The sequence below is a fragment of the Varanus komodoensis genome, unplaced genomic scaffold, assembly GCF_004798865.1.
Source record: "Varanus komodoensis strain SLA01 unplaced genomic scaffold, ASM479886v1 scaffold234, whole genome shotgun sequence".
Taxonomy (NCBI): Eukaryota; Metazoa; Chordata; class Lepidosauria; order Squamata; family Varanidae; genus Varanus; species Varanus komodoensis.
The window spans coordinates 65,232-82,733 of record NW_025335634.1 but is presented as its reverse complement, the minus strand read 5'-3'; the positions used below and the strand labels follow the sequence as shown (position 1 = coordinate 82,733).

The 17,502-nt window shown below is 41.6% G+C and overlaps 1 protein-coding gene across 1 annotated transcript in view; it reads right to left on the bottom strand.

Moving 5' to 3' along the window:
* Positions 1-2,602: 2,602 nt before the first annotated feature.
* The window catches only part of LOC123024463 (neuronal membrane glycoprotein M6-a), a 37,107-nt gene continuing 22,207 nt past the window's right edge, over positions 2,603-17,502 (bottom strand). Inside the window, exons 3-6 of the mRNA XM_044432183.1 lie at positions 13,274-13,427; positions 11,825-11,901; positions 10,466-10,531; positions 2,603-4,748 (exon numbers count right to left, since the gene is read on the bottom strand). Coding sequence (XP_044288118.1) covers positions 4,596-4,748; positions 10,466-10,531; positions 11,825-11,901; positions 13,274-13,427 — 450 coding nt within the window. The 3' untranslated portion in view covers positions 2,603-4,595. The remainder of the gene's footprint in view (positions 4,749-10,465; positions 10,532-11,824; positions 11,902-13,273; positions 13,428-17,502) is intronic.

The following is a 17,502-nucleotide window of genomic DNA, read 5'->3' as shown; positions in this document are numbered from 1 at the left end:
TGTTACTCTTCATGTTCCCAAACCACCAGTTTCTTTGACAAGGTAATACAAGATTAAAAATTACAAAACATCCAACATATTCTACAGAAAATAATGTTGAATAAACTGTTCTATAATAATCTGATTACTATTGTTTTAAGTAGATGTGCGTGTGTGTAATTAAATCACTTTGCAAACACACATACAGTATAAGCTGTATTTGCATTTGTTCAAAATGATCCAATACTAGCAACACCCAAGGTTAAGGACCTTTCTAGGTAGGGGTGAGATAAAATTCTTCCCTGGGATTTTATCCTTTAATTGTAGTATTTTACTCAGAAGTTCACCTACAACGTAACCCTCTCCAGACATTTTCAACTGCTCAACAGAAAGCAATGTTCCCAAATTTCAGTCACTTATCATTTACAGTTTTCTTCTAAATAAAAAGGTGTCTGGATCATTAAAAAAGTCAGGTAATGTACAGGAAGTCCCCTACATACAAACCTTCAATTTGCAAACTTTCAAAGATGTGAATGCACATTTACATGTCCAATCATGTAAGCTTTTTTTTAAATTGTTAATTCTCCTCCCACTGCTCAGAAAAATGTGCCACATTTCTTGTGAAGATCCAAGAGTCAAGAGTGGTCTTTGTGAAATGAGACTTGGAGGCTACTGTTTCTCTGTGTGAAATGAATGTGCCCAGTTTAGCCCGGTGTGGACTTTGCTACGTAAGTGGCTTTGTGGTTGCCAGCAACTCAGTTCTGAATAGAAAGGAGTCAAAAGAAAACACCTTTGCATGCAGCTCCCAAATGGTCAAGACAAATGAATGAGGGGAGAACATGGATGGGAGAGATCTTGCACCTGCTTGATTCCCAGATTATTCTGATCATTCACTCCTGATTCTTAAAGCCAAAGTGCAAAGCCCTAACTACTTAATGGCGCAGGCATGTGTGTGTGTGTGTGTGTGTGTGTGTGTGTGTGTGCACCTGTGTGCAGGCTGCAGTTATGAATTTGGGCAACTTCAAATATCTCTTGTCATTGAAGTACCAGGGCTGACTTTTCTGAGAAACCCTACAGGATGGTCTGAGGCACTGCAGAAGGGCTGCTTCTTTTTATTTGCAAGTGGCAGGTGGGTTGCTTTGCAACCTTCCCACTGTCAGTTCGGAACCTAGGCTAACTTTGTTGGACTTATGAACAAATTGGACTAATGAATGTGGTCTCAGAATGGACTTGTTTGTATGTAGGGGACTTCCTCTATCTGCTTTACTCCTGCAGTCAATTTAACACATTGGGGGTGAAAGAAACCTCTGATCCAGGCAAGCAGATTTTTGTGCCAATACAGATTTTTCTTTCTTTCTGAAAAATAAAACAGCCTATGACAGAAGAGCAAACTTCCCAAGATGTCTATTGATTCTTGCCACTGAGGTACATCTGTCCCAGGCAAATGGAAAGCACTGAGATACGAGATCGTAAAGATACATCCTATAGGGTTTTTCAAACAAAAACTGATCCAAGAAAGCAAGGTTAAGTACCCTTCTTCTGACACCACACACAGGTATTATGATACTTTTTACAACCCTGAGATGCACTGTAATTTTGCTTGGGGTAGAAAAACTTCCCCCATTTGTGTAAATTTGCTTCTAAATTAAATTCACTCAAAAGGCTAGATATTAGAAAGAGTCCTTGTCCATTTTTCAAATCCTGCATTTCATGCTTCCTAGAAAAGAAAGCATTTATTACTAATCACTATGAAACACAACATGTACATTGTTTTACACATTTTCTATATACACAGTCTGAGTTTCTTCCAGCAGTCTGCCATGCATCCCTGTACATGGCATTTTTGACCTTACCTGTGCAGTGTTAAGGTACACAGTGAAATCTGAAGGGCTTTGTCCAGTGCTCAAATTAAGCTGCATACCCTGTAAATGTACAGGGGGGGAAGCCCCATAAGAGTTGAGTCACAACATACTGCCACACAATGCCAAAAAGTGAAAAAGTGCCAAAGCTTCAATTTATAAATAGATAGTTTGAATTCTGAGAATGTCCAGCTGAAGCAAACTTGAGGAATTCCAATGTGAAGGAAGGATAAAATCTAAACAGATACTTCAGATCTCAGTCACAAGAGAAAGCAATGAGTACAGAGATATAGACTCCTGGGCACAATTCATAGCAAAGGAAATACTCCAAAGCAAAGTAGGAATCCTTCATAAGAAATTCTATACAGTTCCCTATCAAGGGCAAAGTTCCAGAACTCACACTATGAGAGAAGCAGGAAATGCAGGGCCAACACATTCCCATCTCAGAAGCAGTCCCCTTAATTGTAATGCCAGGCAGTCTTCTCCAAAGTTCTGAGCAAGCCCCTGGGAATGTGCTTGCAGAGTTGGCCTTGGCTGATACAGGAAGCAGTGCGTGTCTACTATGGCCCTACTGCAGGTTTAAAATAAAGCTGAAAGATTTAATAAAAAACTTAGAGCATCAAGAATGATAAACAATAACTTTTGTTAACAAGCCAAATTCCAAGTAAAAAACATCCCTTTGCTATTTTCAATAAATAAGTCCTTATATAAGAGGGGAAAAATGAAGCATGGACAACCAATAAGTACACAAAGTACACAAGTGTATTTATTACATTTTTGCAAGCACTTGGTTCTACATTTCAAAAACGCCACCATCAAGCTGTTGGCACATTTATGTACAAAACAGATTAATTGTAATGCCTGCTACAAAGCATTCTTTGTGAAAATACAAACTCTAATACCAGAGAAAAGCCAATAGCATCAACATCATTACATGAGTTTAAAAGACACAGTTTTAAAAATCATCACAAACTGCTTTAAGACACAAAACTGAAACACTACAATATAGAATTGAAAGAGGTTCATAATATGTTTTGCAGAACTGTAAATACTTGTACTGCACATCTCAGAAAATTTTGACCCCGTAAGACAGTAATGTGTAAAAAATAAAGTTAAAAAAATAATGAAAACAAAAAAATCCCTAAATAAACTAATACTACTTGATGCATAAACATGCCACAAGTAACTATAGTATTACCCTCTACTTACTACAAGAATTGGTAAAAATTACTGATGATGCATGACTAGTAATAGTACAAAGAAGAGTTTTACTCAATAACTTTGATTAGAAATGCACTTACACTGAGAGAATTCACAATGGTCCAATAAGTGCACAAAACTAGCTAGAATTTTGCTTTAACACTGACAAAAATGTCTTGTCAGGATACATCACTTTAAAAGACACTTTACAGCATTCTTGTAGCATTAGAAATAGGCAAAAATAAAAGTTAAAAAAACACCAATTTTGGTCCAATAATACTTATTTTTTTCTTTTTTGTATTTTTTGTTTTGTTTTTTAATACAGGTACTTCTTTCAGATTAACATGACTGACTTTTCTCTTAATATTTTCTTACTCAAAATAAAGGTTCAAATATATTACTAACACTTCCAAACAATAGCTCCAGTAGCAGCCATTAACCTCACTTTAACATAGTACAGGTAAAACCAGTATGTGTGTGGGAAAGCTACAAGCCAAGCTATTACATTTATGGAAGCCTCCTTTAATATATCACATACAGTACATGTATAGTTCATACAGGTGCAATCCACTTAAATTTTTAAAGCAGGTAAAAATACTTCTGACTCTTAAAGATTGCTGGATTATAGAAATATCGCCTTCATAAATGCAGTTAAGCAGCAATTGCTCACATCAGCACATGAATAGCTTCAATGCAACATAACCATTGTGGAGTTGCAGAGATCCTTCCGCAGAAACCTACGCATAGTTCTGTGCAACCTTTGTCTATACACGGCAACTCTTGAGAGGTGATCATGGCATCGTACGCTTGCAAAAGACAAATGGCCATGCATTAACAAGCAACACGGCCAGCATGCTCACAATATAAACAGGAATAGCCATCAATGAAACTTGGAGAATACTTTGCTAAGTACATCAAGAATCATACAATGTTAACAAAGATAAGAAGCACTTCTTTTTTTGTTTTTTTACCTACTCTTACAAATTTAGAAATTGCACCCTTGATTGTTTAAAATGTTCTCAGGACCCTCCATCAAGATGCGCACTGGTCCACTTGGCAAGATTTCCAAATCTGAAGGAATGTCAGCAGTGTGCTTCCTCAAATTGTACACGGTCCCTTTGAAGTATACCTGTAGTTAAAGTACTTACCAAAATCCAAACTAAAAAGTATAAAAAGCTATTTTTTTTCTTTTGAAAAACATAAGAAACAATGCAAAAAGGTGTTATGCGTAACACATACAAAGTGATCTTTTAAAAAAAATCAAACACATCTCCGTATTTGACAATAGTTAGTATTGTTGACCTAACAGAAAATAAATCACTTTCGGATTCGGGAAAGGCTGTTTCAGGAGCTTTGTAGTAGAGACTGGTCACACAAGCTATAAACTAATTAGGAAACCAAGTGCTGGACAACCAAGAATTGTAGAGAGGTGATTGAGAAGTCACCCTAACTATCTTTTGTGAGAAGCACTTTTGATTTTGATTTTAAATGGAGAGATGGATGGCCTTTAGTTAAACAACAAAGCATTCAATGGTAAAAAGTGAGACAAGGTTTTTCTTATGTGTATGCATTGAGTCGCTCTTTAGAGCGGGTAGAATGAATGTCATGAAGCTCCTGTTCTTCCTTTGACTTAATATCCTCATACTTCTGCATTCTGCAAGCATCTTTCACATAAGCCCAGTTGGCAGACAGAACCATGAGATAGTGAACCTGAGAGAAAGAAAGGGAAAGAGGGAGAAAGAAAGATGTTGTGAAGTTTAATCCCATTTATTGCATCATATTTTATCACACATACCCAGATTCTCTTGGAATTTAAATGTGACATGTCCAAGCCCTCTCGCAAAGAGACAGGAATTGGCTAGAATGAAGTGCTTCTTAGGCAGCTCAAAACACAAGAGCTGGAACCTCTTACCTTGTTTTGTGCTTCCTTTTACCAGTGCCTGTTATCTGTTATTTTTAAATCCCTTGCAAATGCATTCATGCTGTTTCCATGATGTTCATCTCTGCACCATTTTTCTCCTCTCTCCTTGCTTCTACTCTGCTCACCTCATTTGCCCACATTTCCTGTTCAGACTCATTTTTTGGCTGAAGATATGATGGCACAGCAGACAGGATATGACTGTTTCCCAGATGTATCTGAGCTTTGCAGTTTTCATGTCAGATCCCACTCCATTTGTGTAGCCATGAGCTGCCCATCTGTATATGTTCACTAAATTTGTCATGCTAATTCATAACGTACTGTAATTATATACCCCTTTATATGCTTCCCTTATATTTGGAGCCATTTCCTTCTGACTTGCAGCAAAAAACCTCTAAGAGATCAGTCACACCAGTTAGGAGAAGAGATAATGTTTGCATTTGGCTCTTATTTTCTACACAAACTGGATCCTCCCTTGCCTGTGTAATGTGTCCTCTCCATCATCACCTTAACTTTCTCTTTTTCTGCATTTTTCACTGCATCTCGAGATTCCAAGCAGTGAGTAAACGCACAGGGAGACCATCTAAACCAGGGGTCCTCAAACTTTTTCAGGGGCCAGTTGAAAGGCACCGGCGGGGGGCATGGGCCAGTAAGGTGGTCCCAGCGAGGGCAGGGGGTGGGGGCATGCAGTGAGGCAGCAGTTTGCTCACGCAGAGATTGTTTTCTCCGAATGAGTCCAAAACAATCTCCGTGCAAGCAAGCCACTGCGTCACCAGGTAAATGCAGGCACGGCAAGTCCAAAACCTCTGAGGTGGGCTGGATAAATGGGCATGGCGGGCCGGATCTGGCCCACAGGCCATAGTTGGAGAACCCCTGCTCTAAACCATTAATTGTTACACTTAATCATATACAGGTTTGTTACGTTAAAAAAAGTCATATTGTCTGGATTTCTTCAACCTTACTACAGTAAACCAAGGAAGGCTGCAGATTCTCTTAAACAAGATCAAATGGGTCACTATAGGCAACTGGGGCAAATAAGGTCAAAAACTACATGGACAGAGAAGACGAAGGGAAATGGCAGCCAAAAGACACAAACTAATCTTGATAGTAGTGAAACAAGATGAAAATTTGGGAAGATAAATTCTGGGGATATTCGTAAAGACTGAAATGAGAGAATAGTATATCCAGTAGCAGTTGTAGCCTTTTTGATTCGCAAGACTTCACATTCCTTCTCTTTCCTACCGTCTGCAAATCTGCCTTCTTTCTTTCTACTGCTGCAGAACAACCAAAGCAGGACGTAGACATTTAAAATTACATGCTTGTGTGCTAAAGTACACTGTTTCAGTGCACACCTAATTTTATGAAGCGAGGTAGAACAATACAAGCCTGATGTATGGCAATACACCTGCCCTTACCATGCAAAATCATGCTCCTAATTCTAATTGGATCTGATCTTTACTAAAATGGTGGAGAATTTATACAGATTATGGGAGCCTCTTCTGCAGAAGGTTTATTCCCTTTAATTACCAGGGAGTGTTTGAGGTTCTCCATCTCTTTCTCTATTTCATTTGTTATCAATTCATTCAACAACACTAGGGATGTGCAAGGAAGACACCCAGGGTTGTGAATCTGTTGCATTCCATGAGTTTCGCTTCCAAGACTCCAGTCTACTTTGTAGAGGGTCAGAGTCCAAGTTCCTGGCAAGTGCACCCAGCATTTGTGGGGTGCTTGCTCAGAATTGACTTCCATGTGGTGCAGAGCAATGCCTTCTCACACACCAGAGCAACCACTCAAATGGTGGACCTGCCTGTACTGAAGAAGGCTGGTGGCAGAGCACACAGTCTCAGAATGCCCAACAGGAAAGAAGTCTCCATGACCAAGCAGAGTCTCCCTTCCATGCCAGCTACAGCTGTCTTTTGGTCTGATGATGATGATGATGTGGGAGAAGGTTGTCCATTGTGCATCCGGGGCTCTGTGAGCATTCACAGGCTTCCTCTCAGCTCAGCTCCCTTTGGAAGACTGGACTGAGCATAAGAGGAAGCCCATGAATGATTGGAAGGATGGATTCCAACAGGTTCTATTCCATCCCTAGACAACACCCTCACTAGAGGACTCATCTGCAATCGAATTTTATGCATTTATGAACAATGCATACATGTTAACAATGTTATCATGAAGTTTGGTGTATCATGCCTGGCTCTGTTGAGTGCAAGAGGGCCAGCTTCTGCAACCTGCCATGCGCTGAAGACAAGTTCTGAGTCAAGACATATATTCGAGGTAAAAACACTTGTGTGTAAAATGTGGACATGATATCTATGCATAAAATCCTCATATGTGTGGGTAACTAGAACAAAAAATAATTCTCTTTGGCGTTGATTTTCATGTTGGAATGTCCATGCTTAATGAGGACAACCTTTCATCAGACAACTAAAGAAATTGTGTTCATGTGCTTGTTATTCAAGTCTTGAGCACTAGCTGCCACTCAGAGTAGAATAAACAAATTTCGAGAGCAAGAAAGCTATGCAATCCCTGGCACTATCAGACTAAATTTGGGGAAGCTGCCTTACTTTACTGACCCACTTAGGCAGGGTGTCTTTATAAATACAAGTCTCCTCAATTTATGTGAGTCATAGTAGTCCTGGTCTTAACTCTACCTCCAGTCTTATGGAATGGATAGAAGCCTTCAAGAGGGTCTCTAAAAGAACCCTGCTGATTATCTGGGGTGGATGAAAAAAATTCCCTAAATTTGGTCAGATGAGCTCAGGAATTGCATTCCTGCCTTGCTCCAAAGGCTTTGGAGTGTCCCTCTGGAGCTGCAGCCTGTGGGCTAGCTTTGAGACTGTACGTCCCCTTGGAGCCATCAATGTTAGCCTTTTGGGGCTTCTGCAGAGCTGTTTCTAGAGTCCCAAGGCTGGATCCAAGAAATGCTCCAGTGAGTACAAATGCTGAGTGCCCCTCAAAAGCGGAGGTGGGGTGGTTTATGGAAAAAAAATAAAAATTAAGCAAAGCAGGTTGCTTTTTTAAAATAATGAAAGTTGAAGCAAAATGACCAGTGCTATTCTGGCTCAGCAATAACAAAAGCATAGGCAGCCCTCGATACTGTGGAGCTCTTTGTCATGGATTCTCAAGGATCTGCCTGAGTGGAGTCTCTTCTCCCTCTGCTAAGCACTGCCTTACTGCACAGGACTCTGAGGTGCAACTAGCCTCATTTGAATGCTATAAAACAAAGTAATTATTTTTAATGCAATCTTTGGAAGATATTCCAAATTGGCAAATCTGCACGCTCATAGTTGGCTGAACATTTTGCATATGTCTCTGTGCCAAACTACCTTCTATGACTTAATGAGGGAGAATATACCCTAATCTCTTATATTTCAAGTTTTATGGCTATGGACTTCCTGGCCGTAGAGGCATTTTGACCAGACTTGATTCTGGGAGAGCAGATGAACCAATGCTTAATGTAATGAGCAGCAACATTAACACAACACTTTCAAAGCTTGAGACACTTTCAAGCATTAATTAATCTTTACTGTGTTCTGCAAAAGAGGCCAAACTAAGTGCAGAGACTGAACAAGTAAGATTAATATGTGAGTTTCAAAGCTGCAAGTGCAGTCCAACCATCCATGTCATCATCTATTTGCCATCTAAACAATGCCTCAGGCACATTCAATAAATACAGAACAGGAAAAGAACTACTTCTGACATAAGATTTTAGAGCCAATCCTATTACCATGGAAACTAAAACAGAGCAAGTTCAGGTTTGAAAGGAACATGCAAGAGTGAAAGGTGGTGCTGGAATATTTGTTACAAAGGTTCAGTGCAGCACCTCCTCTTTCTTCAGAGTAACTTCTCAGATGCAGGAGGGTCTTGCATTTAGAAGAGAGTGCTTCAGAGGGACCTGTTCTCTGCACCCATCTGAAAGATCTAGCTGGAGGCCAGAAGGGATATGTGAGGAATCCATGTGGAGGTGGGAATCCCTTGGATCTCCTGGGAGTCTGGCCCACCTTGCAGCAGCCCTGAGTGTGAATTCCTGGACAGCAGTCCCAGTGCGTGTGGGGCAATCACCAGGAATTGAGCCCCACACACTGCATAAAGCAGCACCCCCTTCCATGCCCAGTGCTGCCATTGTCGGCTGACCAGGCGGGAATGAAGGTTGGACACTGGGAGTGGTGCCTGGCGTGACCACTCACAGTGAGCCTCTTCCAGGTCCTGTTTCTACTCTTTGGGTGAATGAACTGACAGGGAAGGTGGCTGGCTGTGCAACTGGGGTCCTCGAGAGTTCACAGACTTGCTCTTAGTTTGGCTTGCTTTGCATGGTCAGGCCAAGCATGAAAAGAAGTCTGCGGGTGCTAGAGGGATGGATTCTGAAAGGGTCCATCTCGACCCTATTGGTAAGGTGACACATCATGCAGACATTCACCATGGCAGCATTCTGAAAGGGAACAGAGCCTAGGGATGCAAAATCTAGACAGAATCTGGCCCTCTCGCACGCTTGGAACTTCCTTCCCAGGCTTGTTCCTGGCCAGGGAGAAATCCAAGCCAAGATCAAGTGCAAAGGACACACAATGCACACAGTATGCAAAACCTGCTGCTTACACAGCAGCACACAGGTGACAAGTGTATAAGCCAGCCTCATGGGCTTACCTGGACTTGCTTCCTGCTGGATGCCCAAGCAACTGTGAGGTACAAGGGGATTCCCACCCCAACTCTTCCTCACATGTCATTGGCAGAGTCACATCATATTTAAAGTGTCTCTGCGCACTTCAACATCCTCACTGGAGAGAGCCACCTCTGTATGCTGTGTAGCATGAGCTGATTTTCTTCTTGTGGGGAGGCTGAATAGGAATCAACAAACTGGCTTGGCTGGGGTGGCTTTGCATACTCCACTTCATGTTACACTCTTAGAAGGGTTAGATGGTCAACTTTGCTAGATTAATCCAACCACATTTAATGATCAGTGCAGGTTGGATCAGGAAAGGTCACCTTTAGGTGAGTACCTTGAGATACCTTTATAGTGAGTGGCCATTACTCCCAAGACCTGCTTTCAGGCCTGTAGGACCTGTAATGAATGCCCTTGGTGGCTAACTGGTAGCATCCATCTGGAGTTGGGAGACACTATTAGATGTAGTTAAATCCATTTTCTATCTATTATTTATCCATCTGCACTCACAATCCAGGTATTATTATGTTATATGCCACACATGAGTGGTATAGTGGTTAGCGGGTAAAGCAATTTTCTCAACTTGGTGATTACCAGATGCACTGAACTACACTGGTCAATGCTGACTGAGAATTATGGGAGTTCTAGTCCAATATATTTGGAGGGTACAAATTTGGGGAGCAAGTTAAAGTAAGGGACTAGGATGGTAGGGAAACACCCCTTTCAGCCACAAACTTACTGAATGCATGCAACAGAACATACATGCCATTTCTAGCCAAAAAAACCTCTTCATCCATAATCCTTGAAGCATAGCATCATGTGCATTTCTAAATACATTCTAAATCTTACCATTGCAATGACTGCTGCTCCAGCTCCAGCAAGTGCCACAATAAACAAATGGAATGTCATGTTCAGCTGGAAAAAGAGCAAAAGACACTATGTGCAAAATGAAGACACTGATAAAATACACATTTTGCTTATTCCATAGGATAATCAACTTGATATTTCTGTTCTAAAGAAGTGAACTGATTTCCATGAAGTCACTAACAGTATGACTGAGAATTTTCTATTTTCTTTGCAATGAAGTTAAAGATTTGTAAGAATTGTGTTGCAATAGGGAATTCTGTTTTCATCATTTTGGTTGAGGCATTTTTGGAGACTAAACCATTACAAATGACATGACAAATCATGCTTTGAGAATCAGGAAACAAACCCCTACAATTCTCTCTTTTATTTCCAGTTCAATTGCAAACAATATTGATCCGACCTGGGCAAACTATGCGCACACCACAAACTGGCTGCAAACCAAAAGTGCAAACCACAATCATAATATGATTTGCTCTTAACTCAGAAAGGAGAAATGAGAGCACATGAGCTAAGCGGAGAAAGAGAAGTGGAGTGTACCAGTACAAGACTTATTCCCTCGTGGACACTTATGGTATGAACTGTTATGAACATATGAACACTTTTGTTGGAACTGACCCAATGGCTAGGATACTTCAGGGCAGGAACTATGTCAGTGAAGGTTCAATATTCAAGGATTTTCCATGATGTGGTGGTTACACTGTTAGATTAGGGGCCTGGGAGTGTGCCCCCCCCCCCCACTTCACAAAGCTGTCTTTCTGCCTTGGGCTATTCACAAAAGGTGGGATATACAGTAATACAATATGAGGAGGAGGAGGATGAAGTTCATGCCTGTATATCTAACTGTTACATACTATACACAGAACTTCACCTACTGTGCAGAATAGAAATGAAATAAACAATATAAATATTATTAAGTATCTATATTCGAAAGAGAAAAGAGAAAGGAAAAGCAGCAGGAGAGCAAGGCAGGCAGCATTTGTCACTGTGCAGTCCCACCGGACAGCTTAAAAGTGGCACTGGTGAGCTTTTCTGCACATCATATTCCAATCCAAAAGAACCATTCCCTTGACTATATTTCCTACTACTATTCTTAAAAAAGCCTCTCTTTTGGGATTAAGAAAAGCTGTTCATCTATGGCGGCAAATAAGAAATGATGGTACTGAGAACTATCCATATACTTTACAAAACGGCTCAACAGCATTCTTATGCATCCAGTGGGACTCATGGCAAGAGAACTTCCAGGGTTAATCAGTGACACTGTTCCCTTCAAGTGCAAAAGGTGTGCAAGTTTGTGATAACACCTCCTTCCCACAGTAGCAAAACTTGCCATAATTCACTCACCTCAGTAGATTCACACATCCTGAAGAAATTTTCAGACATTGTGCAAATCTTTTTTTCTTCTCCAATTGTTACAATTCCTGGGACAGATTAAATACTTGGTGAGCTTTTGACACATAGAAACACATTTATTTAAATAGGTCAGACATCTAGGAAATGTTAACAGATGTTTATAAAATAATGAGACATTGGCTCTGATATATTCCTTGAAGAAATAATAATCAGCTACTTGGTAACATGAGGACAATTCTGAGGGCTAGTCTTTCAGTCCAGTGCGTGCACTCAGTCCTGGAAAATCTAAGCATGTTTTCTTGCTAAACAGACACAAAGTGGGCTCGGTGAGGTCATTCCTTTATTTACAGTATTTATAGGCTTTCCAAAACAAAATTCTCAGAGCAGATCAAAACAAGAGAGCAGTTTAAGAATCAAAAGCAGTAAAAGAAAAAAGTATAAATGCAATAAACAAACAAGTTGCAGATGGTGGAAATGAAACTAAAGCATGAAGCAAGGAAGATGTAGCAATGACAACCAGCTTGGATGACTTTCAAAGGGGAATTCATGGCGAAGCAGGCTAGCAATGCTACTAGTCCGGTTGGCTGTATGCTACCTCCACTTGCAGAGGCAGTGTGCCTATGTACACCAGTTGCTGAGGAAGTAGGGTGGGAGGGTGCTATTGCATTCATCTACTGCTTGTGGAGTCCCATGGGCAACTGGTGGTCTGCTCTGTGAACAGAATGCGAAACTAGACGGACCCTTGGTGCTTCAGCATGGTGCTTCTTATATACTTAGAGCCCTCTACAACTGGGTGCACTATGAAAAAGCCCTTTCTCCCAAAACAAGCCCTCTCTCTTTGCTTCCGCAGAGGGACATTTGTAGAAGGATCTCTGAAGATCATAGAATCCAGCTTGATCCTGGCTTGCCTGATAAAAACATAGCTTGGACCAGGAGCAGACAACCTTGTACTCCACAGATGTTTTGGTCTACAACTTCCACCAGCAATAGCTGGCATGTCCAATAGTTAGGAGTTATCAAAATGGTAGTCCAGAACATTTGGAGAGTACTAGGTGACCTACCAGTGGTTTAAATTAGAGTTTCCTTTTCTTCATATGCAAAAAGAAAGTGGGGTTCAAAACTGGAAACAAAACTTCCAGTTTCTTCCTCATGCAGTATCAAAAGGAAAGGGAAGCACTATAATTTAGCATTAAAGCTAGAAAAAGATGATGTGTCCAATTCACAGGCCACCACACTCATATCGTTCTTCAGAACTCTTTTCACCTGCAAGCAAACTGAAGCTTTTTACTGACTGAAATGGAAATCTATGAACATTTACATTCACTGGCTTTGCCTCTAGTGCATCTTTTTTGCACTAGATATTTGAAGCTCTGCTGGATTAAAAGCAATACTTTGTTGGCTGTTTAATGGATGGAATTCCCCAACAAATAATTCACTTACCATACTGACGGAGATCCAAACAGAAGTTTGCCCCTTCGACTAGGGTGGTGTTTTTGCAAATAGTCCACAAGTTGAAGTACATGTAAACAGGCAGAGAGGTGAAAGCTGTAACCCCCAACCAGGCCAGCATAAAGATATAAGTCAGCATGATAAACTGTAATAAATATGAAAAAAGTGAGACAGAAGACCCGGAGATTTCAAAACTTTTCTACCACCACCCTGCCCCAGCAAGAAAATTCCACTAATCGATCCATTTTTGTAAATGAACACCTCCCTGTGCTTGATTTCCTTGAGAGTACTAAGAAAGCTTGTTATGGTTCACAATCATTTCTAACACCCAAACACCTCCATATAAAGAGATCAAGATGGACGCAAGAAAACAACCCTTCTGCAAACACCACAAGCCTTGCAACCAAATATAGCTAAGAGATGCTCAAACAACTTAGGCTTCCATTCAGTGTGGCTGCCTTGAAGTGCCTGAACTCACCGCCTGAGGATTACAGTATCCAGAGGAGGGTGGGAAGAGCAGGGAGGCCAGAACTGCCCTGGCTATTTAAGTGTTTCACTGGCCCATGAGAAGAGGTGGAGAGGCCCCCAGGATTTCCAGCACCGAGGTCATTCTTGCAACCCTGGAACCACAGCCAACACAGACAGAACCAAGCTGATGGTAAGGACTGGGGGAGGGGGCACTGCTAATTTGGAGCACTTCTCCAAGGACAGAACTGGGACTCTGAACCATCCTATGGATGTCTAAACAGCAGCTAGTGGTCGCAGAATGGTGTCCTTTGGGCACAATCCTCTATTCATGTTCTTTGCTGGCTTTCCATGCACACTGGTACTGCATGCTGCAGGCAGGGCTGTCCTGACACTGAAGACACAACCATGAAATAGTTGAAAGGGAAAGGATTTACATCCCCTTGATTTCAAGCAAGTGTATGTCCCATCCAAACACTGGTGGCAGCCCCATTCATATCAGCAGGACAGTGCTTATGATGTGGTAGAACTCAGCACCCAATCACCACATTGCACGATCAGGCTATGGACCCACACACTGGAAGAGTACAACTCAGATGATTGGTTTCTATCTTCCAGTTTTACATTTTTCACACTAAGAGCTCACAAGGAGTAACTGTCATGCTAGTAAGCAGAAGAAAGAGCACTTGTACAGAAGAGAAGCACTTTTCAGGAAACAGCATCGCTTCACAAGGCACATGGGAACTTGAGCGTGCTGCTTATACTCCCTTGCCTTGAACCCCAAGAGGTACAACTGGCTGGGACTTCAGACACCAACAGCAACACACAGTATCAGTCAATTCCACCAACCGGGACTTCCATAAAAGAACGGCCAACACAGGTAAGCAAGGGGGGGAGAGCATGCGCTGTAAGGCACACCTGCCACTCATATCTCCCCCACTGCACCTCCTCTGTGTCCTGTGTCTCATCCTGTGTCTCGTCCCAACAATACTGCTCCAGCACTCGTTCCCTGAACAGTGGTGCAGTACTTCCACTCACAGCCAGGGCCCCCAGCCCAACAAGCAGCTAAGTTCCCTGTTGCTGAAAGTCAGGCACTCCATCCAACGACCGTCACAGCTGGCCAAGCACATGAAATCACAACAGACTTGCAGGACCACAGCCTGGATGTGTAAAGCAGAATGGCAATCACTGCACCGACAGTGTTTCACGACAGCCTCCAACAGCGCTTTTTTTGTTAAAAAAAAAAAAAAAAAAGTGCCGGGACTCACGTCCCCGCCGGCAGTAAGCACACACACCAATCCCAAGCCGAGCAGAGCAGCGGAGCAGCGTCCCAAGCAGCTATCTCTCACTATCAGTTAGCAGACACAAAAGCAGCCTGCAGGCACTATGTTAATGATGTTTGCTGCTGATCTGCTACTCCGTTCAAAATCACTTCGTAAAATCCATTGGGAAAAAGGTGCCAGAACGCCATTCCGGTGCATTCTATGACAAAAAAGCCCTGGCCTCCAAGAAGGTAGCTTTACTCAGTTACTATGGGTTACTGGCTAAGTACCAGGTAATTACCTCCACTAACTCTTCTGTCTCATCTCCTCACAAGCACCAATTGTGCATTCAGATCCAGGAACAAGGTGCTTACGCTACAGACTGTCACCCATTGCATTCCACAGGCCATTCTTGCACATCACAGGATCCAGCCCACACCCTGTTATGTGCTGACCATGCAGAAACTCCACCCCTGTCCAGCAGTACTGACCAGCAGTATATTCCCAGATGTTCTTCAGTTGTAAATCTCTTACCTCTCACCCTTCTGCTCCCTCACAAACTCCAATTATGCAGCAGGAGATGGTGTCATAGGAGACACTGCAGTTTTGCCCTGCTAGCCTCTGAACCACTGTGACATTTCACAGGGCTTTGGCAGGGTGATCAGCTGGCAACCCAGCACATGTGTCTGCCTTTTTCAGGTTCTTCTCCATCCTGGATGCTGTTCTATAAAGACTTCAACAGTACCATGTGTTCCTTCTCTGTTGCTAGGAAGTGGTGGTACAGATGTGCTCTCCCCAGTTTTGTAAGATTTGGCTTCAGACGGCCTCAACTGAAGATAAGAATCGCCTAACAGGACTGTTAATTCCTCAGTGTTTTTCAATTCGGCAAGCCTTGCAATGCAAAGTTACAAGCATCTGGGTTAAACAAATGATTAAGCATCTCATTGGGAAGGATCTTTTAAAACAAAAATAAAACAATTCCCTTCCCCTCCCTGCTTTTAAACTCTATTGAATGTAATGCTCTGCTATTTCCTCTCCTTTTTGTTTTACAGCTTCATGCTCCACCAGCATTACTTAAGTAGATGAGACATCTCTGCCAACTCCAGCTACTCACACTGGAGTAATTAGCTGGAAGCAAAGAGTCATTTAAGTATCTCAAATTGTAGATTAAAAGGTTGGCCTTCAATTACTTTCAGACAAACAGTTTTGGTTTTGCAGCCTTTACACTCACTTGGATATTTGATAATGAAAAGAGTGTAAGTGTATAGTTAGTTCTGTTGCTTCCACAAAATCCTAAGGACTAAAAATATCCCTATGGTTTGGATTCTGTAGTCTTCCAAGGCTCTGCTCTGAGGACTGGAAGCCACTGCTTGCTTGCCAGCTAAAGGGTTGTCATTTGGAGCTTGTAACTTCATCAGGAAGCAGACAGGTATAATGCTGAGTTTCACCTTATCATCAGGGGCTGCCTCACTACGCACAACACAAAAGGGCTTGTATCAACACCATTTGAAACCTGTCATAGGAATAAACTGGGGTTTTTTAGTGTTGTAAAGAAATAATCTTGGCAAACTACCCAAACAGTTTTGGCTATCATGCAGGACCGAAATGCAGTAAAGTCATGGGATTGAGTTTTCTGAAATGGGGGTTACATCATTTACTATTAAGGCAGGAGGGAAGTAAGGTCTACCGTGAGGAAGAGGGGCATGGTTGCATGAAAGTTTGTGCAACAGGGGTCTCATCATTTGCACTATCCTGCCAGTGTCACTGTGATTTAGATTAGCAAGAATCTGCACAGGAATTACCAAAGTCCTTATATGGCTTTCAGGAATGCTTAACTGGTACACAAGGCACTCACACAATTCTACACCTGCCAGAAGCAATATAGAATTATATTGCAAGATTTTAGAGTGGAGAGGTTTAGATGTACTTGGGTGCTCTCTGATTAGACTGTTATGACAATAACAGAAATGACTGTTCACATAAAGAGCACTTTCAACATAATGATCAGATGTGTCCTCGTTGCCTTAAGTCTGAAGACAATGGGAATTTGATTTATTTTTTCATCCAGCACACTAAAACAGGATGACTAGGGTGTGAGTTTATGCAAATTAGGACAGAAAAAGGGTTTACAACTCCCAGTATGCCCCAGCCAGCATAGTGGGAGCCAAAGGCCTTTTTTCTCTATCTAATGATTCCTTACATCATTAAGGAATCAGTTTTGTTTCAATTATAAGGAAAGAAATCCTCACAATTTCATGTAAGTCACAAGAATAATTTATTTCTCATTTTAGCCTCATGATTGTGTGAACCAAAGAACAATCTTTCATCTACATGATGACTATTATTATAACTACTCCAATCTAGCATTTCCATGCACAACATACTCATAATTAAATATGTGGAATTACAGCAATTTCTTCTGTTGAAATCGCCAGGGTTAAATTTGCTTCATTCGATGTAAACACAGCTTGATTGTGGTGGGTTATGAGGAAA